The sequence below is a fragment of the Struthio camelus genome, chromosome 5, assembly GCF_040807025.1.
Source record: "Struthio camelus isolate bStrCam1 chromosome 5, bStrCam1.hap1, whole genome shotgun sequence".
In the NCBI taxonomy this organism is placed as follows: domain Eukaryota; kingdom Metazoa; phylum Chordata; class Aves; order Struthioniformes; family Struthionidae; genus Struthio; species Struthio camelus.
In genome coordinates, this window is record NC_090946.1 from 66966401 (window position 1) to 66988723 (window position 22323).

The window sequence follows — 22323 nt, forward strand, 5'->3', positions numbered from 1 at the left end:
GACCAGTTAGGAAAATCCAGTGAAGACTCTGACGGCAGCAGAAACCTCATCCTCATGTTGATGGTTTCTTACTATGGAAAGAAACAGATTCTCCAGGAACTCAAAATTTCTATATGAATTACATGGGAATGTCATTTAGGGTTTGAAGTTTTGGGGCATCATCATGATCAAGAGAAGAGAGACACCTCAAAGCACAAGTCCTATAACATGAATTTATTGCTATCGAGATGCTATGGGCAGTTTAATCTACAGCCACAGTCAATGACGACTTCAGAATAGTGAGAGAACAAGAACAAAACCTATATTCAGCAGTACTGGCTAGTGCAGCCTCTTTGCATTTCCCACCAAAATTCACCAAGGCTTTATGAACATCCTGCAAAAAGAGGAGGCAAATTTCATAGGAACAGGAATCAGATGGTCGTGGTGTGAAGGAAGGTTCCTAATGGAATGACTCCATGGAGCAAGTACAAGGGAGGAAACCTGACCACAGGACAGGAAAGACCTAGTGGAGAGTATCAAAATGACAACTGGGAATGCTGGAAAGGACTTAAGTAGAAGGGGAAAAAAGAGAAAGTACTCCTGTGCTCCCACAACAATACACTTTTATCCATTCATTAATAAAAAACTTACTCAAAATCTGTACAGTTTTGTTCTCCAGTGGTTTCCTGCAGGATCATTCAAATCAATCAATATGGCAGGGAAAGATTAAAACTTGGGGATCAAAGTCAGACACTAAGACATGATATTTGTGGAACTATGCCCCTCTATATAACATATCTTGCTTTTAAAGAAAATACAGTTCACAAAATCCGTGGGTTTTTGTCTCTGTGCAGTAGGATCATAGTATCATAATTTAGCTTGGAAGATGACCTCAAGAGGCCATCTAGCTCAACTCTTTGCTCAAAACAAGCCTACCTCGATCAGGTTGCTGAGGGACATTCCTCTAAGGACGGGGGTTTCACAGCCTTTCCAGGCAATTGATCGCCCTGATGGTAGAATTTTTTTCCTAATCTGAATTTCTCACATTTCAATTGTGCATTAATCTGCTTTTCAATATTTACTTTTCAATCTCAAGTAGTAATTGAAGGAAAATCTTCATGGACCTCCTGCTCCTAGATCTGTCAATCTGAAGGCAAGACCTTTGTGCAGCTGACTCTGCTCGGCTCTTTTGGGCCTAGCAAAAGCATTGCAAAGATGATGGAGAGGCTCAGAGGAGAGAAGAAAACGTTCTTGTCAGCACTTGTCTCTGCCATTACCTGTTTGTAAAAGTCTAATGCAATGTTGCTGAGGGCTACCTTGAGATGAGCCAGGTTTCAACTACTTTACTGCTTTCTAGGGAGGTGTTTAAACGATTTACAGCTCTTAAGCTGAACTAATCACTGGTGACCAGATAGTATGTGGGGGTGAAACATAATCACACAGTGGACTTTTGTTGGTTTGGCTGCCATTTACAATGTCAAAGAGGAATGAAACTGCCATCTCGGTAAGAATTCATAATGAAAATTACCCTTCCCTCCATGGAGTGCCATCAATATTTTGTTATAGAGGTTAATTTTATGCTAGTTCAGATCTATGACTGAGCTCAAAGCCCAGCAAGCAAACAATGAGAGAAAGGGAGCTTAATTAATGCCTTTGAAGTAGTTTCTAAGGAAAGACTGGAACACCCATTAAATCCACACAGCGCCAAAAATAATTCCTCGTTTTTGCCCACAGAAATGAGATACAAGGCTTAAGTCTCAGTGGTTAGTTCAGTGTTGCCAAACTCCATGAATACTGAAGTGTTTAGAGAAGCTATTTTCCCCTTAAACTTCTCTTGACCTTTCATCATTTTCCCCCTCCCAAATTCCACCTCCATCCAAAACATACATGTCACATCCAACTGGAGTGTTTTGGAAAGAAAACAGAGCTGGAATTCTTGGGGGATCATAGGAAGAACCATGCTGGGGATCAATGTCAGTTAAAAAAAACAAAACTGGACAAACAAAGTCTTTGCTGTTAAAAAAAAAATAGAAAAATGGACATACCAGACACTCCTTACCACCTCTAAACTGATTCATACTTTTCATTTTGCTGTGTTGAATTAAATAATGTATGTCTCTGATGTCTTAGTTTGAAACGCTACACAACTACAAAAAGGATTTTTTTCTGAAAGAGAAGTAAGAATCAAAACTATATATTTGCCCCAACTGTGTTTTTCATCGTCCTCTTTCTCCTCATTTCTTTTTCGTGTAGAAAGTGAGTTATTGCTTTAAGCAGCCTCCATACTTTGTACTATCCAAAAACTGGCCAAAAAGTGAGTCATCTCAGATTGGAATAGCTCTCAGTTTCATTTATGATTCATAAAACTTTACTGAATGAGTTGGATGCAAATGAGTCTAAATTAAACACTGGATCTAACTCCACTGCACCAGATCTACAAAATCAAAAATAGAGAGGTAGCCATCAACTCCTAGAGCTTGGCAGAGGGTGGTTCTTGAACAGATATTGAGGTGGCATTGCTAGCAGTTAGAGTAGTCACAATTAATGTATGAGAAGAGAACATGGGTTTGCTACCGTGCTCTAAAATTGCAACATGGCTTGGTGCAGGGAGAGCCCCATGTACTTTCAAAATAAGGAAGAAGGAACAAGAAGTGATTGTATCATGTCATCTGCCAACTCCTACGCACAAGCTTGTCTTGGAGAAACAAGTTGAGGAAGTTTACCCCAAAGACTCAAAGATGTACAGAAAATATAGACAAAAGCTTGAAGTCAAAATCTTACATGTGCTGTAAGGTACGGAGACAAAAGATAACATAAATGAAAGTGTCACATAAAAATAATGCAGGAGTATAAATTTAGGAAGTTAACTGAAGGGTCAGAATCTTTATTCCTGAAGTTTGTAAGTTTAAAAGCTTTAAGGAACTTGCGTAGCCAGCCTGTGAAGGACAAACCCCACTCAGCCTTTGGAGACTCAGCAATGGAGAAGCAACGGTGTGGTTGCAAGTGCAAGTGCGAATCTCAGTGTGAGCATCTTCTCATGGTACTCCCCCTGTCACCGTGCATCGCAAGGCAGGAGCCTGTGTTAGTGCAACTATGGCAGGCTGAATATGCCAGCTCGGCTACTTTGAGATCAAACTGGAGCTAACTGGTCTAAGCTGGTAGCCTGTGGTTAAATGACATCTAATTGATAGAGGTGAAAAGTTCACGGTGTTAAATATTCCCCCATGCAATCATTTCCTTTGATTCTCCTTCCTTTGGCATCCTTTTCTGGCTTATTTATGCCAAAAGCTTTAACATCTACTAATTAAGTTCCAATCAAGCCTCAGAAATACTAACAGTCTACACTGTGCGATGACTTGCCCAGACAGATGAGCTAATTAGCCTAGGCATGCTGCCAGATTGCTCTCACTTTCCTGCGTCCCTGTGGAGACATGCTATTTCAAGGCAGAGTCAGGAGGGACCTCAGCCTGTGCCTCTGCCCCTCGAAGTGCACCAAAGACATTTCAACCAGCTTGGTAACCCTCTCCTCTTCCCACCTGCTCCCTAAGACTGCTCTGGATCAGGCAAGTAAATCCATAGACTTTTGCCTCTTTCTGGGGAAGAGCTGTGCTCTTCAACATATGGCATGTTTCTTCACAGAAACTGTAAAGACTTTTCCATTTGCGTACCACTCCACAAAAGCAATTATTTTTCTTGCTTCCTACAGAACACCTCTGTGGAGAGGTGATTTTCTTTACCAGCACTGTCAAAGCCGTACTTCTGCATGAGTGAAATAAGAAACTTTACCATAATTAACACAGGTAAAAATGGCTCTAGCACAAGTGGTAGCTCATACTCACAGTGGTATCAAGAAGCCGTTGAGCCAAGCTGTCATCCTCTTGTCTGCGCTTTGTTCTATTACTTCCCTCCATACAGCATAAGGCAATTAAATAGAGATGTTAAGAACTATCGTGGACGCAGTCTACTTCTGAGAAAGCTATCATCCTTTTCTTTTGAGTATTTTACTGTAGGCACCTAGTAGTTAAGGTGCTTTTGCAAATATTGTGCTAAAAGTCTGAGACCCATTTCTCAATTAATCTATAATAAACACTTATAGTTCCATTTAAACCAGAGAAACCTCATAAGAAATGTCAACATCAGCTACTTTTGAGGAATGAGAGATGTAAAGAATGTGATGCAAACCCAACAGTCCTAGTTAAAGCATGGTTTGCTTATGGGAGCCGTTTCTTTCCGATGGACACTGCAAACCCAGTTATTTGCCAGCCCTTTTTCCTAGGCTGAAATAGTTTCTGACTCAGATTGTTTGAGACTTATGGTTTACAGCTACATTTGATTTCTGGAGGCTGAAGCATGTTGCTTTCCCTGGAAAGGTGAAGTGGGAAGGGTTAGTGAGACAGTTTGACAGCTCTGTAACTTCAACTTCTGAGGCCATAATCTCAAAGCAGTTCTCAGAAAGCAAATAGATCCTCAGGAAAAGCATCCCATGAATCTTTATCTGGAAGAAAGTTGCAGCCAAAGTCTGGGACAAGGTAAGCTTCAGCATGCACAGGAGGAAAGTTTCAAACAAGAGAGGAAAGGAGGAAAAGGCAATCGTTTCCAGTGCTTGACCTGGCTGTGTGCATCAATATATAGTTATCATAATACTATACTGTCATTTTCATATATATTTTCCTCATAGGAAAGAAATGTCACGCTGTATGTAAGATTAAAATGACTAAACCATGTTATATTTGAAGAAGAGAAACACAAATCTTTGCCAAGCCTTTGCAGGAGTCAAATAACCACAAACCTTCCATCCTGCCCTGCAGCTATTTTTTCTCCTGGCCAAATGACAGAGCACAAGCCAGGGATCTGATATATAACAGAATTACTGAGCTAACATTATGGCTTTACATTAAAAAGAATTGGAAACATTAGTGTGAAAGGCATTCATTTGTACTGTTGAAAGACAATTTGAGTTTTGTTCTGGCTTTTTCAGTCTTTTAGCAGCCGGTAGTACAATTAAAGTTAGTTGCCTTCAGAAACCATTTTTCAGGTCCACTGCAACAGTGAAACTTGCTACATTCAGGCCCCTCCATTCTGGGCTGATGGTGCCCCAATGTAAGGAAACCATACAGCTGGTTGCTCTGACATATGCCAGGGTGATGTATTTGGTATTTTGGGTTACCAGTACTCTGTGAAGTCTGTCAGAATGCATTGCCTTGAACAATTTATCACTTATAAGGGTTTCCTGAGCATTAGCATGATTAACAGGTGATGGATGCAGCTATGTGGATCTCAGACATGGCATCTCCATAGCAGCTATGTACCTGGTGGCAACAAAAGCCACATTTTCAGCAATCAAAAATCACTTGGTTCTTTGTGAGCTACCCAATTTAAACAGTATTGATTTAGGAATGCAGATTAATTATTAGTTGTATGCCAATTAATGCACTTTCTAAATATGTAACGAAATACATGCTCCCTGATTTTGAGAAGTCAGACACCACCAAGTGATGTATCTGTGACATGAACGGCACCAACCAGTTATTCTCCTGAAGCACTGACTATCATCCTCAGGGAGAGGATGTTGTGAGTGTGTTGATTAATGATCAACACCAGGAAAGGCCTGTTAGATTTGAAGACAGAAAGAAAAGAAAGAAAGAAGAATTCCTCAGTAGTGACTGCTACTGCCTCAGTGCTCTTCTCATTAACCTTCAACAGAGCCTAACTGTCTGCCCCTGTTACAGGGCCAGGAGCTGGGAAGGAGTTTACACAGGCCCGTCAGTGAAGAGTGCCACTGCTTTCCACACTTTCCTAGGGTCAAGATTCAACATTTGCCATCAGGGTGTTGATACTTCAAGCAAAGGATGCTAAGAGACTACTACCTCTCCAACTCAAGAAAAACATAACGTCCTTTGAGCTGGCTTCCTTGTCTTGCTGATAATAGCCCCTTGCAGCTGTGTAATAAGAGCATAATAAGGAAAGTAGACATCTGTGCCTGAGAGGTACGTGGAGCTGCTCTCTCCCTTCATCCTCTCTCCAGAGTCCTGCTATGAGCCATTGAGGTGAGGAGAGAAAGTCTAAAACTTGCCTGGGACATGAGCCTAATCTGTTGAGGAATTAAGTGTAGGGTGGGATGTATGTTATGTATGTGGGGAGGGGGAATAGGCAGAAGTTGAAAAAGGGCAACTGAAGGGAGGAATAAAAAGACTCTAGCTACTGGAGAGGTGACTATTGGAGAGGTGACTCATGGGATAAACTTCATAACAGGGAGAGGCTCCAGATGTAGTAAGGACCAGGAGTGCTGAGAGGGGGAAGCCTAAAGAGATGAGAGAGACAATGCAAGTGAAGGAGCAGAAAGAGAGAGATCTCCTGTGGGGAGAGGTCCTACAAAGCAAGGGCAAAATAAGGACAGAGAGTCCTATGAAATGGCAAAAAAGCAGAAATACAAAAAAAGAGGAGAAGAAAATCTGATGCAGTTATGAAGAGGGAGTTGGGAAAGAACAACAGAGAGGGCTAAAGATTGAAGATGATGACCTCTATGGAGGCAAGCTTAAAGGAGGTTGAGGAGAGCAGGCAATGTAATGTTCCTAGGCACTTCTGCACCATCTCCTGTCCTATGGTTGACAGAAAACGCCTCAAAGGATGCAAAGACAGCTCAATGATCCCATTTATTCCTATTCGGTAGAACAGCTGCATGAAGCAACAGGCTATACCTCAAGGCAAATCCCTTCTCTTACTTCAGAGAGCTGTTCAGTGTGTGCTGCTTCTGCTGGACTGGCAGCTCGTCTTCCATGGCTATTGCTCGAAAACAGCCCTTCTGGAAGACAGTTTTCAGCTATAGCCTTGCAGGTGCTTCTGTGGTTGCAGATGTACAGCTCGGAGGCCACCTGAGCACAAGCTCGGCAATGGGCTGGGAAGGGTCCCTTGGTCCTGGCCAGTTTGCAGCGGCCCATGGGGCCAGCCACAAGGTCACTCGGGACATGGCTGGGTGTCACCGCCCTGCTACCTGGCTTCCCACTGCAGGAGAAATCAGCTGGAAGGAAGCTCCTTGCCCTGCTGTACTGAGACACCTTGTTCATGAAATTCACCATGACCAGAAAAAGTAGCAAGCAAACAAAAAGCCAAAAAGAGGAAGGAATGAAACAGCAGGTTGAAAGAGGAAGTACTGTCCCGAGCAAATCATGATTGCGCTGGCTTTGTGACAGCCTCAAGGCTGACCCATCTTTGTTCTCCTCTGTGACACTCCCATACTCATTAGTTAGGACCTGTTCTCTCCTTCACATTTCAATAAGGGGTACTTTCTGATCTTTGTGAAAACGAAGACGGAGCCAAGGACCCTATTCCCATTTGAAGATGATTCACTATTGACAATTTCTTGACAGTCATCAGTTAATTCTTAGCCCAGTAATAATTTAATACTGAAGATAATGCTAATGATAGAGGGTCAGATCTTTACAAAAGTCTATTTTAGTTTCTGAGACTACGGTTTCCAAGAATAAAACATGGTCAAGACATACGTTTGTTCAGGATTTGGATTTTGGCTACCTTTTATGTCCTGTCTTGAAAGCTGACCTGGTATTTCTAGAAACCAGAACCTAAATTCAAACTCTCAGTAAGACAGAATCTAGTATATGTGGACAGATTACATTTTAAAGTATTTTAAGGATTCTGAGAGTGGAATAAATAGCCCATAAACATTAAAGAATTGAGTTTGGAAGGGGAAAATATGCTGTTAGGATATACTAGAAGAGCTATAAGTATTAAAAGCATTTTATGAGGTGATCAGAACGTTCTGGTCTTCTATAGTCAAGGAAAATATGTTCGAGCTGGAACAAGTGTAAAAAAGTGATATTCAGAACATGCAGGTAATGAGGAGCTGAAAAACAGCTAGCGCTATTAAGTATGAAAAAGCATAGGCTAAGGGAAGATAAGGATGAAATCTGCATAGACAGAGACGAAAACACTGAAAAAGAAAAGAGCTATTTTAGATAACAGACTACATACTAATATAAGAAATGAAAGGTTTTAAATTGAGCAGAAACAACCTGAAGTTACAGAATAGAGGAAGGTTTTTAATAATCAAAATAGTAGAGATAAAAAAACAAAAACTTGATTTTATGATGAAACTTAAGCAGTTTATGAACGAGGTGACATAGTACCTGACTCATGTCATTATTTAGCATCAATTTATAGGGAAAAATAAGTTACATATATTTCAAGATTACTGAGGTGGGAAGGGAGACTTATAGCTCTCTGTATCGAATAAAATACATGATTTATTTTATATAATCATACAGTTATTTGCCATTTCAAATTAAGTTCCTCACTTATTAAGTGTCCTTGCTTGCGACAACAACATACAGGAAAGGGGCCCACTATATTACAGTTTCACAAAATAGCTCCTAGCGTCTTCAGATGTCAAGGTCAGTGCACAGGTTGCCTCATGCTCTCACATGCACTTTGTTTTTTTTCCACCCACTTTCAAACATATTTAGCACCAAGCTACCTCTCAAAGGAAGTTCTGATTGGCAACAAGTGATTTATTTTTTTCTTGCTAGCAAATACGGACTATTGATCTGGGGTCCCGGAGAGACAAAAAACAAAGTCTTTTGGTATTCACGCATTTGTCATCATAGATTTGGACTTTGTCATACCATCCTAAAGTAGACCAAGGATTGCCACTTTTATGTGACCTTCTGTAGAACCAGTTTATCTGTATTACACCAAGATCAAGTCCTTACATGTTTAATGGTATGAAGCCAAATATTCACTACTAAATACTAAACCAACCAAATACAATTATCAGCTAGAAAGTTTTGTCATTGCTTTTGGTTTACATGACTTTGAGGAGGGTGTTGAGAATGAATGTCTAGTGCTACTGAGTTGGCATCTAGGTATGGAAGAATATCAGGATACCTGCAGCTATAGTTTGGCAATATTATTAGCATTAATTTAATCTGTCAAAGAAAATTAAGAACCAAACCAATCAAGATAATTATATTTCAGAAATAATCATCATCATTTTAAAATCATATTTGTTTCACAAATATTTTGAGACCTCAAAATTAAAAAAACTGCCATTTATATTTTGCTGTTTTCTACCAGTTCTAGTTTTTCTTTAGCAAAATGATCAAATCAATCAGTAATTTAAGTGTTTACACTGGCTTTCTGTGTTTTTATGAAGATATATTAAGAACGTTCATTTACAACATTAAAGAAAAAAGAATAAAATAATTTAAATATTTACCGATTTCTTTTTCCTCCCATTCATAATCCTAAAAGTATCTATTACGGCTCGTATTTTAAATTGTTATCAGCTGAGAGTCTCTGTAAAACTACATAAAGCAATAGCAATAAATTAGACTCATTAAACCGTGACTGAAAAAGTACAAATTTCTAATCACAACATGTTTTTAGTCAATAGTAGTAATCCACTGGAAATATTTAGAAAGGTGACTTTTCAAATATTATTTGCATTTTGTATATGTGCCTGTGTTAATTTTATGAGTTTAAGCAGCTTAACAGTCCCTAAGAAAGTTGTTTTTCCTAGGGAGGAAACACAAACATTCTGGAGTTATAATTTTTCATTCCTCCTCTTTCCTACCAAAGTCTGACAGTCTAGCTGAAACGTGTGATAGTGAAGGCGGCCGCAGCAGGAGAAATAAAAAACGATAGTGACAAGTACTCTATAAAAGGAAAGTGGTACTATAGCATGGACTGCTCCACCATACTTTTATCTCAGGTAAATGTCCTGGCTTTGACACAGCTACATTAGCAAAATAAAATAAAACCACACAAAAGTCTTGTTGCTGGTATTGCTTCCTTTGTTTGTAGAACAAATATCATTTACAAGGCAAAACAACCTTGTCTGCATGAGGAGAGTTTCATATCAGGAAAAGACAGGGAAGGCAAGCTAGAAGAGCTGTACCAATAAACCCTTCTCGGGGTGTCCTACAGTGTCCCAGACTGCCATCCTTCATGCCATGCTTGGCAAAAAACAAAGAAAGGAATGGAATTCACTGTGTTATTAAGGGAATCTACAGCTGAGATCACCTGTCAAAAGTCAGTGGATTAAACAGCCAGGACTCACAGCCTCCCACTTCCTTTTCCCTAATTCCCTTTCCCTGCCCTTCCCTGAGCACACTGAGTGTGCAGTGTAAGGTAGATCATCTGAGAGTGTTCAAGCATCTCAACTACCCCACCGGAGCATGGCAGAAAAGGCTTCTTACAGAACAGAGGAAAGGTGACTTATGTTTTTTAATGCTGCAAGCTGTGTACAGCCGTAGACAAGGAGGAAATATCAGTAACTATTGGGCAAGAAAAAACAGTGTCTATGTTTTAAGGGATTATAAACATATAATGATAATGGTTGAAAGAAATGCACTAGTACCTAGCCGTGTGTATGTGTAAGTGTTTTGCCGGATCACTGCTAGCACTGTATGCAAGTGCTACAGCATGCCCCCTGGCCAATCAGTTCAGAGGGTTTACAATTTTCCCTATGAAGAGGATGGTGTGGGTGAATTTATCCAGAATCATCAAGAGAAAGGGCCTGTTGAATTTGACTCGACGCGGAGCAGGAAATTCACCAGATCTCCATATAATTTCCTTTACCGTGACTCCTGCTGCTTCAGTGCCGTTCTCATGAACATTTAACAAGGCTTTATGGATCACCTGCAAAGAGACAAAGTGAAAAAGCCTCCACCTAACATCCTGGCAAAAAAAAGAGCAGCTACTTCTACTTCAACGTGAACCCTGCAGCTGCTGGCTCCGCACACTCTCTCCTGGGGGGGGGGCTGCAGCAGGAGGGGAGTAAGCCGTCCCCCTCTTAGCTCCTGTCTGACGAGCCCACCTGATGCGAGATGCAGCAGTGTGAGTCTCAGGAAGTCCATTGCCTACTGCTCCTCTTTGCACCACAGCACAATCACGTCGTTACACTATCTCTGCTGACTGATGTAAACGTTACACAGAGAATAACCCTTTAACAGCTCACAGCCAAGGAGCATTCAGGATGAGTGATAGAAAGAAACTCTGGAAGTAAACAAACCTGGTAATTTAGTCCAGACTTAGTATTGCTTTGGCAGCTTTGTGTATTATTAAGAGTCAACCCTATCATCTAAGTGAAAAAAAAAAAAAAAAACTTTTTGAAGGCACTAGAAGAGCAGGAATAACAGCCTTTTACCCTTTGTAGGGTGAATTAGAGGATATTTTACCAAAACTAATGTGCTACCTTTAGATAATTTTGTTTAGTAGCCAAAAGAACATTTAAATACATGTTTGTCTTCCTTCTTGTCATCAAACCATGTGTGCATGTACAACCTCTTGTAAAGGGGGGTAAGTATGCTTGGCTTCAGCTGTTGGAAAGAGAGGGCTTGCTTTGCCTTCAGACTGGCAGCTGTTGATGTTTGAGTATTGCTTCAGAGAGACTGGGATAAACTTTTTACGTGGTGTCAGTGCCATATTCCCAGGAACCAACAAATCCTGTGAACACTGCATTGCATGTGCTGACTTACTTTTGAAACCATCAGTCCAGGCTCCTCAGTAATTCCTGACAGATCAGCTTGTTCGGTGAATAGATCAATCATCCCCATTTGTTTGACTATCTTTTTTACATCATAGGTACCAGAAATAGAAAATCTAGGAATGTGCAGATGTATTTTTCTGTAACAAAGAAATAACACAAAGACAAAGAAATGGTCATCCAAGTAATGCTCCTGAGTGGCTTCAAGCTATTGACAATTCCTGTTTATTTTTCTAAATGCTAAAAGTCTGCTCTCAGGATCTGAACAGCACGTTTGACCATATAGCTATCTGCAGCAGAGGGCTGGAGCAGTATCAGCCTGTGCTCGCCCCTGTCTCCACATACCCACTCTGCTGGAGGAAAGGGGTTCAGGAGTGCGGGGAAAGATAGGAAGACACAATTAAACCAAGTCTAGGGCAAACAGAGACTCACTACTGCCAGGGAGCATGTGTTCTTCAAAAGAACTTATCCAGCAGTCCTAAGGCTGTTCTCATATAAAAGATGGCCTGGCCCACCATAGAAGTCATCCCCATGCTGGGGAATAAGTAAAATTTCCTCTTTTGTATACAATGTGGCAAATCCCATCTGGCTTTTAACACCCTTGTACCCAGTGCTTCAAAACTAGCTACTCCATTCTAGTTTCACAATGCCTGTATGAGACATGGGTGTGCTAACTTCACCTTGGAGCTAAGAGACTTGTGGCTGAGCCAGGGACTTAATCCAAGAGGGATCCCACATTCAGTGGCCTATTTATTCACTCCTTTTTTTTTTTTTCCAACTAAGAAAAAGGAAGGCACGAACAGAGAGGGACCAGTAAATGAATAGGCTTCACTACAATAATCAGGCCTTCAGTGTTTTGTCTTGGTGAGACACATGCTCTCACCTTAGCAAAACCTCCTACCTGTCTAGGAGGAACTTCTCCCATCGAGACACAGTTCTCTTCAAGAGAGCATCTTCCACCTGCTTCATCTTCCCTTCATCGGGCAAAACAAGTAATGCTGCAGCATTTCCATTGTAAGGTATCTGTACCAGCCAACAGGACAGCTCTTCATCGTAGTAATTTCTGTAGTAACCCTTCCGATACATCATGTCAACTTTTACAGACGTTTTCTTATCCACAAAAAAATCCTCCCGTTTTGTGTATAAAGTACTGAAGGGTTTTTCCCAATGGGCTGATGACAAAAAGAAAAACCATTCAGTGAAATACAATGAGTAGCTGTCGTTGTGAATAAAATAGGTCTAGTCCCACAACCTTCTTTCTGTTAGAGCAAATATTTTTTTTCGATTTACCACATCCTCAGGTGTTGCAGCTCTTTTTTTCAGGCGCTTAAAGACTTTCACAAAGAGATAATACCAAAAATACCATCTTTAACTTGAGCATGAGACTATCATCGTGCTAAAGAATTTATTCAGGAAAAAAAAATATTTGCTAAAAATCCTAGTCTTTTCTTAGCCAGGGGAGGACACAGACATAGACGCTGACAACATATAAAGATGGGAATCTTTTATAAGATTATTTTGCAAATACTGAACATGGGCTCCTCCATTTACAATATTTAAACTGCAGTTTCTTCTCTTAGGTTTTCACTCCCTGTAATAAGCAGTAAGCACATAACTTATAACCTTCGCACCCTACATTTCTTACCTTTGAAGAAGACATAATTAACAAGAACCATCGCAGTGACAGGATCAAGATCTTCCACTAACTTAACAATTTTCCCATTTGTTTTTTCCTTGATATAACTGTTGATCTGATTCTCAGCACCAGAAGAGTTGTTAAAGTCAATAGAAAAGACTTCAGATTCATAAAAGCGTTTAACATCATCCAAAAACTTCTGTAGTGGTTTTAGTGCCTCATCTATAAAAAGGGCACTGCCCAGGCTCAGCTGGAGCTCACTCTCTGGGCGATTCAGCATGCTGAGGAGTTGGCAAAAACCTTCATGTATTTCCTCCTCCTGAGTCTTTTTCAGGTTAAAGGCAAGTCCGTCCAGAACCTGCATCAGTGTTGCTGATTTGGCACCAAGTGCCACCATTGCAAAGGAAGTAGAGATGCTTATGGGTGAAAAGAAAATATTTTTATCGGTTGCCTCGGATGTGACCAACTTGTAAAATGCAAACGCAAAGTCAGTATTGCTGGAAGCTAGTTTGATAAAGGTTTTATTTTTATCTGGATAAACTCCTTCACTACGAGAACTATGTTCTGGGTAATATGTCCCTTTAGGATCATCCTGCTTATTGTGGTGATAAGGGCGCTGATGACACTGGGCAACAATATACAGTCCAGCCAGCAAAAAACACAAAGTGGGCTTCATTTTCCGTTGAACGCTTTCTGGAAGACATACAGAACATAGCATGGAAATTAATTTCTTCATCTCTGTGTACTCCAGCCAAGTAAAATGACACTCTCAGAACACACACTGTTCTCAAAAAAAACCTCACTTCTATATTTCACGTCCTGATGCCAGTGGTTCCCGGAAAGTGTCTCATGATAAACGATTCATATAATAAGTGCTCTCTCAAAAGAAGTCATTTTGATCATATTAACATGTAAAACTAGCATAAGACTGAATTTTTTCAAGTTTTCAAATAACTGGGGATTTATGACCTTTTCCCCAGTAAACTGGTGGACACTGTTTTTGTGCTTGGCACTGTATGATAGCTACTGCAGCCTTATAAGTCTTCATCACTTCATCAAGTGACTAGAAAGCTAAATCTGTTAAACAAAAATGTGATATAAACACAGATCACACTGTCTGGGACCGAAATTCCAAAAATACTTGTGCAAATTCCTTAAAGATAAAATATTTGGCCGCTGTGGCAGGAAACTCTCTGTAGAGATCTCTATTTCTTCCAAAATAATTTTTATTCAGCTATGTAAAGTATCTTCTTTACTAGCAGCCAGTTCTTGCTGGTTCCTGGCATGTTCTGATTTTTGCATGATAGATACATCACTTTGTTTACATGTTGAAAGGCACCCTTCGCAGACAACACTATAATCCCCCAAAACGAAATGCACAAATGATGCAAAGGAAAACTGAAAGGGTACTCACAGTGCAACAAAAAGGAGCCTGGGGTGTCCATCTGATCTTGACTGCTCCTTGTGCTACTCAGGACCACTAAACAGGATTAAGCAGAGCAGGTCCATTAATCATTAATGAGTTCAAATAAAAAATACTGGTGAGGATGAACAGCAAACAGTACTGACACTAGATTTTCTGGACAGTTTGTGCAACCCAAGCAAGCCAATACTACTGGATTGTGCCCAGCATGTGACCGGGGCTCAGGTGTAGCTAGAGGATTTCTATCTTAAAACAGCTACTCTCCCCAGTGCGTCCTCCTGGGACAAGGGCTGGAAGCTACAGACATTACTGGTATTAGCTGACTCAAAACTTTTTTCTCCCCCTTTACAAACCTGTGAGCGTAGCAGCTCAAGGACTGAATAGCAGCACTGTGTGACAGGCAGCCTTGTAGGCATAGAGAAACGGTGCCTGGTAATCACATGAAAAGCCTACTGTGCATATCTGCTAGGAGAGCCGTATCCTGTGTGACTGCAGCTGAACACTGTGAATTCAAGGGAAGGCTACCTTCTACCTGCGTCCAGTGCCAGGAGACAAAGCTTCAAGCACAGCCACAGCCCCAGGCTCACCCATAAGAGAGTATAGCATCCCTGCCAGGCCATTCTCCAGGGCTCGCCTCAGATAAACAGGCTAGGGACACTGCCAGAATCATAACCTCTCTGTCAGAGTTTTAAATGTGGTAAGCCACCCTCTGATTTGTAATCCGTTCTGCCTTACCATATTTCACAATCGCGACCTTCGACACCATGTATAACGTGTTGGGTTTTCTTTGTTTTAGGGGGAGCGGACTATCATTGATGAATGGTTTCCCGATTTCTTTAGTGCATAACAGCAACTGAAAATGTGGCATTAACACCCTAATGAGACGATCTGTCTCATTTGTCTCATTGCTGTTGACTCATTACTGTTAGCCACCACGGTGAGTGACTAGGTATTTTCAGAGCTGGTGAAGTCCTCCCCGTAGCTTTTTAGAAAAAACAAACAAACAAAAAAGCCCAGCAAGACAGCAAAAGCTTAGGGAGAAGAAAAGTGGGGAAGGAAAAGGAACTGGCAGAAAGTTCTCTTCTGCTGCTGCTATTCTGTGAAAGGCATGGGCTAGCTGGAGCTGTAACACCAGGAAATTAGCACCAGCACCAGCTGGCCCCTGGCCAGCTGCCCAGCAAATTGATACTGAATTATTTGGACTGACAATGGACAAACTGACAATTCTGTCCTGGAAAGAGAGACATGTTTAAGGAAGAACTTAATGGATAAGAATGTACAGAAATAAGGCAGACAGAGCACCTTGAGAAGCATTACAGAGACTTGAGCCACAATCCTACAACAGCCTGTCGGAAATGAATTTTCAGCTGAATTTGAGTAAGAACTCATGGCTTTAACTTATGAAGAGGAAACTGGTAAGGAGCTTAGAGGAACCTAGGAAGAGAAAAAAATCCTTGTTTAAGTTGTAAAGTATGTAGAAGAAATCCAAGAGACCCGAGTAAGCCATCTCATTGGGGAGAAGCTGGAACCGACTAGCACATACCTTCTTTTATGTTGGTGTTATTATAGGTTAAAATGTAAATACAGTTTCCAGCCCATCATGGGAAATGAGCTAATTCTCAATGCCAATGATACAACACTGATGGAGGAGCTGACGAATCATTTCTCCTTTGCATCCGTGATGTTGCTGCCAGTCATTCTCAGTCAGAATCAGCTTGGTGAATTTCAATTTACCTCAGAGAGCCACTCCTAAAACCTGAGACAACAAGTCTCAAATAATTTCTTATGTCCACTAGCAGAACCTCATGTGCAACTACAAGCAAAGAAATGTTGTTTTTTGAATACCACAATAATCAACCACCAGAGACAAATATTTTTAAAGTAATATTCTTTGGATAGTAGATTGATTACAAAAGAGCATAGCAAGAGCAGGTATAGCAGAAAATGAACCTCAGTGATTTTAATTCTGCAGTCCTTAAAACTCTAAAGAATTGGGACAAGATCATTAACTGAAGGGACAGATTCAGATCCAGCATCATTAACGGATATAATCAGTTCCTTATGCGTTCCTTACTAGTGCACTGAGGAGAGATTGGAGCTTGATACATTCCTCTGGAACTTTAGGAAACAGCACAGTAAAATAAGCAGACAGAAAGATGGAATGTGCCGTAGGTGTTTTGCTGTATCTAGCGCACGCTCACAATAAAATGCTGTACTGCATCTTACCTTTAAAGAAAATATGGGTAGCCATAACCTTTGCTGAGAATCAATGTTTTCTTCTATTTTGCTCCTTATTCCCTGCTATTTTATTCACCTTATAACCAAAGATATAACTATCAGTCTCAGAGACTCTAGAAGTTGTATCTGTTTCAAGTTACATTTTGATGCTATCTGAAAATGCATAAGGCAAGGAAAAAAGGTTAACGTTGGTTGCAGTAGCAAAAACATATTTAGTGCGATTTATAGCTTGGAGAGCATCATGACTATTGACTGTATCAGGGAATAACAGTTCAACGATGTCATGATACCCAACAAGTAACTCACATAGCCAGAGAGAGGACTTCATTTTCCTGGTTCCACTATGCCAAAAAACTATATATGTCAAAAATAACGCACATAATCCTTTCCTTAACTTCCAGGACAGCCAATACTTGTTCTCTCCCAGTTTCAGGACCTTTTTGCTTTCACAGTGCCACATTTTACTTCATTTTATGTAATCATTCCTTTCTTGTCAAGATATTGGAGGGAGAGAGCTTCCCCTCCATCTCCCCTTCCCCACGTCTAGTTAAAAATTTCAGTGTGCTAGAAAACATAGAGCACACTTTCTCAGAGATGTTAAACTTTGAGTTATTAATCCTGGCAATCTCTTATACAAATTCCTAGAAGGGCACTAACTGGTCCTGTTAACAGTAAGTTCTCCTAAAGGATCAAGCTAAAATCTGCTTCTCATTTTCCGTTGAGTCTAGTCTCCATTTGAATAGGAATTTCTCCATCAGGGAACCCACATGTGCTCGTTCTTTGTGGGTTTTTTTGATTCCTCTGTCTCTAAGAAATTCATTCTTCATACACAAATCCAGATAATTAAATGTAAAATACAAAATTTCAGAAAAATTTAACACAGCGTATTGTAATGCAAAATTGTAATTTCATCATGCAGATGTGCTTGCTCACGTGTTTGTTTTGCTAATTATTATTAAACCACCTTCAAGGGACTGTTATCTTGCAGGTGTTCTCATCAAATGGAAACTTCAAAAGGAGTACAGCGTAAATGATGAAGATACTCATTTTTCCCAAGTATACTTGTGAAGAATTTCAGCAGCTACTTGGAAAAGGGCATTAGCACAGAAGAGAGGCTGTTTTTGGAGAGAGAACTGCTGCACCACATGGAGGAAAGCAGCAGTAGGCCAGCGCAGAAACCCGGTTCGCCCCGGGCTCCTGAGCACCCGGCTTCTGGAGCAGCTACGTCCAATGTCGAAATGCTGCACATGAGGCATCAGATGACTCTCAGCGGGGGCATGCTGAAGGGGAAGCCGCTTGCACCGTCTGTAGGAAACACCGAAAAGTGAACTGTATCCTCTTCATCTCAATTTCAAAGCAAAGCTTTTGTCCTGTAGTTGTCTTATAAGGCGGGATATTCAGAGAGCAAAACAAGGCAGGGCACACCGCTTTCTTTTTAAACTCAGCCGTACCAGTCTTTTGTTTACTAACCTAGGCAGAGGAGCACTTGATGCAGATATGAGACTCGCAGGTCTTACACACTCTTCAACCAGATAGAATCAGATCATCCATAATCATCCATTTTGCAGGGGAATATTGAATCTTCAGGCTGCAAAAGGCTGGTGAGAAAGTGAAGGAAATGCATATTCTTGCCTTCCTTCTGTGAATGTTCTGCTTAAAAAAAAAGCTTATGTAAATGTGTTCCTTTTTATCTATTTATGAAACACATGTACAATGTTTATGTATACAGACACACACATACCTATACCTATACATATTCATTGGCCTGGAGAAAGATCAACAAGTAGGGAGCATGACAGTTTAGCCTAATGATACAGACATAAGCTTGGGAGACAGGAAACCCAGCTTTCACTTCAAGAACCGTTCAAGTATGTCATTTCATGTATACAAGAAGAAATACAGGCCCTAGGAATTGTTTCTGAATGTGATACCTGATTGCACAAGATGTGCAAGTGTTACTAATCCTAGACATATGAGTAGCATGTGAGTAAGTCCTGCTAAAAATAAACATTATCTTTGCTAAATCAGAACCTGTGGCAATAAGTAATGAATTATGGTTTGAATTGAACAAAATAGGAAGAAATACTATCTCAAAATAACTGTGAGGTTTCATTAACATAACAATAGATTCAAAATACTTTTTCTTTAAGAGCATTGAAAGTCTACATATACTACATCTTACAGAAGGAGATTCTCACCACTTTTTAAATCAACTTTTGCTGAACGCTAAAAAAACAGATTTTTTCCACATCCTGATGTGAAGCAATGTAAAAAATATTTTATTTTACCCAGATTTTTGTTGAAAATTCTGAAAACCAAAGTCAAGTATAAAGGAAAGAAAAAAAGGTAGTACATTAAAAGTGAGACCAGGAGACAGTTCACTATGCTGTAAGCGCCCAGCCTGAGGGACAGTAGCTTAGAATAGAGTATACCACTAGATATCACTGTTTTAAGCTTAAGGTAAATGTAGACTCCTCCTAGCAGTTATGTGGTGATGTAGAAACTCCTGTCCTTACCTGCTCTGCAAGTATTATGATGGTATATTATGATGGTATCCATCTCCTCATTTGAGACAGACTATTCCAGTGTCATTGACTTCAGTAGAGTCCAGGTAAACTAGCCATAATAAATTCATGAGATTGAAAACTTGAGTTTTTCCTCTTTGTTCTGGTCTAGTGCAGATTAAGAGCATAACATCAGTTCATGGCACTGATTCACATCGTGTGAGATTTTCACAGCACAAACATTCATACGCCTTTTTTAACTGCACTCTTAGAAAAAAATCCTAAAACTGACTCAGAAGAAATGCACTAGCTCTCACTACACTATGACAGAGATAATACAAAACAGCATATTTAAACTGTTCTGTGAGCAGTGGAATTAATAAAGCCCAGTTTCCTAAGGATTTATGTCCTTTCTCTTCCCAATAGCTGCAGCTTTTCTCCACAGCCCCCATGGTGGCTCCTGCTAGGCAGGTGGGCAAGCTCCCTGCCCTATGCTCGTTAGCCAGCCGAGGCCAAGGCACTGATTGCTCACTGCTACCAAGCAGCATTTCAAACAGCTGAGTCCTCCTACCTTTCCCTCAGCAGGGCATGAACTTGGATCTCTTGCCTATATACAGTCACTGATTTTCAAGTAGTAACCTAATGGTTTTCCAGTCCCCTACCTCTCTTTTAAACGTGACTTAAATGTGCTAACAAGCTTAAATGTTATGGAGGGTAGCTAAGAGAAAGTAAGAGGCTACAAATATGAAAACAGGAGCCCATTTCCTTTGGAAACCAAGCTGATTGTTTTATTTTCTCTGCATTTGAGGTTGAGTCACGCTTTCTCAGATTTCACAATTCATGTGACTCCATTTCTCACTAGCTGTCATGAATGTTTTCATCATCTTCACATTTAGTTATGAAAAAAACTCCAGATATGATATATCACCTTCTAATAATGATGTCTCTCCATTTTTAGCATCAGTAGCTTTTCTTTTTTGTCCTCTCCAGGAAAAGCTTGTAGGCAGTCCAATGCTTGCTGGAATGATTTAGCAATACATGAAACAGTTAAAGAGTTTTTTTTTTATAATGTTTTACAGATAGACTAAATACTGCAGATCACCATTCATTTCAGTTAAGCCCCTGTAACGCTAGCTGGTTGATAGCTAGAATTGGAAGCAGACAATTTAAAAAATCAATGTACAGAAGCCTAACACTCCTGAAACTCAGCTTTTCTCTAGTTACCTGATAAAACCTATTGAAGAACTGTGATAAAATTGCTTTGAGGGAATATTCAGCTAGCACATGCAGTAAGTTTAGGTGAAAGCATGGCACAGGAAAGACATTTGCCTAGATGAAGTGACTGGTAAGTATTGCTATCTGGAGTCCATCTTGGTAAAACAGATAGCTCCAAATATAATCAATGTGGAGCAGAGTGAACTAGCGGTCCTTCCAACCTAAGTTATTGTATGATTCCAAGTGAGAGATTTTTGAGCCTTAAATTAGACTTCTGCAGAAGCACTTTCTCAAGATGTTTTTTCAAATATGGACAGTGAATTACAGAACTGGAAAATGATGAAATTATACATGTTTAAACTGGTGTTCATTGTATGTTTTGGACTGAAGGTTGTTTGCTTACCAAAGAAAGGCAGCAGACCTAATTTTTTTATGCTTGGTATGAAAAGTTACACTTCTAATTAGATTTCACTGTGTAGTCACTTTGACCATGCAGAAATATGTTTCCAAGATGGAAGTAAGTCACCTGTTTATAGGTTAGATTTATCTAGGACCAGTACATGTATAATGGGAGAAGACACCACATGTTGTTTTCTGCAGCATGTAATAGGAAGACAGTACCTCACACCTGAGTAAACAGAAGTCTCTACTGACCTTTCCTAGCCTATTTGATTAGTCCTTCCTCAACAATGAGAGCCTGAGATTGGCAGTTCAAGAGACAGTTGGAAGCTTAAGAGCTTTGAGTCAATCACCTTGGGCTGGGGCTGAACACGCTCCTCCGAAAGCACTCTCAGCACAGGTGTGTCATGCAGTGGAGCACAGCAAGGAGGCTCATGAGATAGCACTAACTGGGCTGGTACAGCCTCATGGCTGCATGGCTACCCCATGAAGGGCCATGCCACATCCACTGCCCATGGTGTGCAGAACCATCGCTGTCTGCTGGCTTTGAAGCTGGCTCTTACATGCTTCATGTGATGGTCCTTAGTTCCTTTGTTAAAAGGATGGTAAAACATTCAGTCTCCATCTACCCTTTCTGTGCCACAAATAATTTAGTAGGCACCTTTCATATACACTCTAAGTTGTCTCTTTTCCAGGCTGAAGACCACTTGCCTCATACAGGAGCTGTTCCAGCTAGACACAGGGTGGTCCTCCTTAACACCCTTCCCTAAACATTTTCCAGTTCTCATACATCCCCCCCTTATATTAGGGATCAGAACTGCATGCTGCAACGAAGGTGTGGGTAAACCAGAGATTTTCACAGTGGCACAATGTTCTTATCAGATTTGCTCTTTATTTTTTCTAATCAATTTTAGCATTTCATTTGCCTCCTTCCCCACTACTGAGCTGATCTATACATTACCTACCATAATACCAAGCCCTTACTCCTGAGTGGCAGTGATCAGTTCAAGTATATTATTTCATTAATCCTGCATCTAAAACTTACTGAGAAAGTCAAAACTCCTGCTGACACAGCAGCAGCAGCAAAATAGAAAACTACTGTTCTTTCTGGCTTGCAAAATGAGACAGAATCTGTCATGTCCATTCCTTGATTTTACCAGGAGATGGTGGCACAGGGCTTCTTTTCCTACAATGCCCAGAACTCAAATTTCCATATTTATGGTTCTACCTGCAGAAAGTGATATAGCAGAATTACACTAAAATCTTACCCCTTTGCAGAGATTTTACCTCTCAGAACTGTTTAATTACAATGGTATACTAAAATTAAAACATTTTACCAGTAAAATTCGCAATATAGACCTTCTTATCTTGGTGTATAGGAACTTTCTTATTCAAATAACTTTTAGAGTGACAAGTTGACCAGAGG

The 22323-nt window shown here is 40.4% G+C and overlaps 1 protein-coding gene across 5 annotated transcripts; it reads right to left on the reverse strand.

Moving 5' to 3' along the window:
- Positions 1-8222: 8222 nt before the first annotated feature.
- LOC104153758 (alpha-1-antitrypsin) lies at positions 8223-15236 on the reverse strand. Of its 5 annotated transcripts, none has more exons than XM_068946948.1 (6): positions 15129-15236; positions 14533-14598; positions 13128-13811; positions 12384-12654; positions 11475-11622; positions 8223-10635 (listed from the first exon to the last, which is right to left on the reverse strand). In XM_068946948.1, exons 3-6 carry the CDS (start codon positions 13792-13794, stop codon positions 10435-10437), a joined length of 1287 nt encoding a protein of 428 aa, XP_068803049.1. In that variant the 5' UTR covers positions 13795-13811; positions 14533-14598; positions 15129-15236; the 3' UTR covers positions 8223-10434. The 5 variants fall into 5 exon arrangements, with proteins under 5 accessions (XP_068803049.1, XP_068803048.1, XP_068803050.1 ...); XM_068946947.1 differs by having other exon boundaries at positions 15067-15183; XM_068946949.1 differs by lacking the exon at positions 15129-15236 and adding an exon at positions 14895-14931.
- Between the last annotated feature and the right edge of the window lie 7087 nt (positions 15237-22323).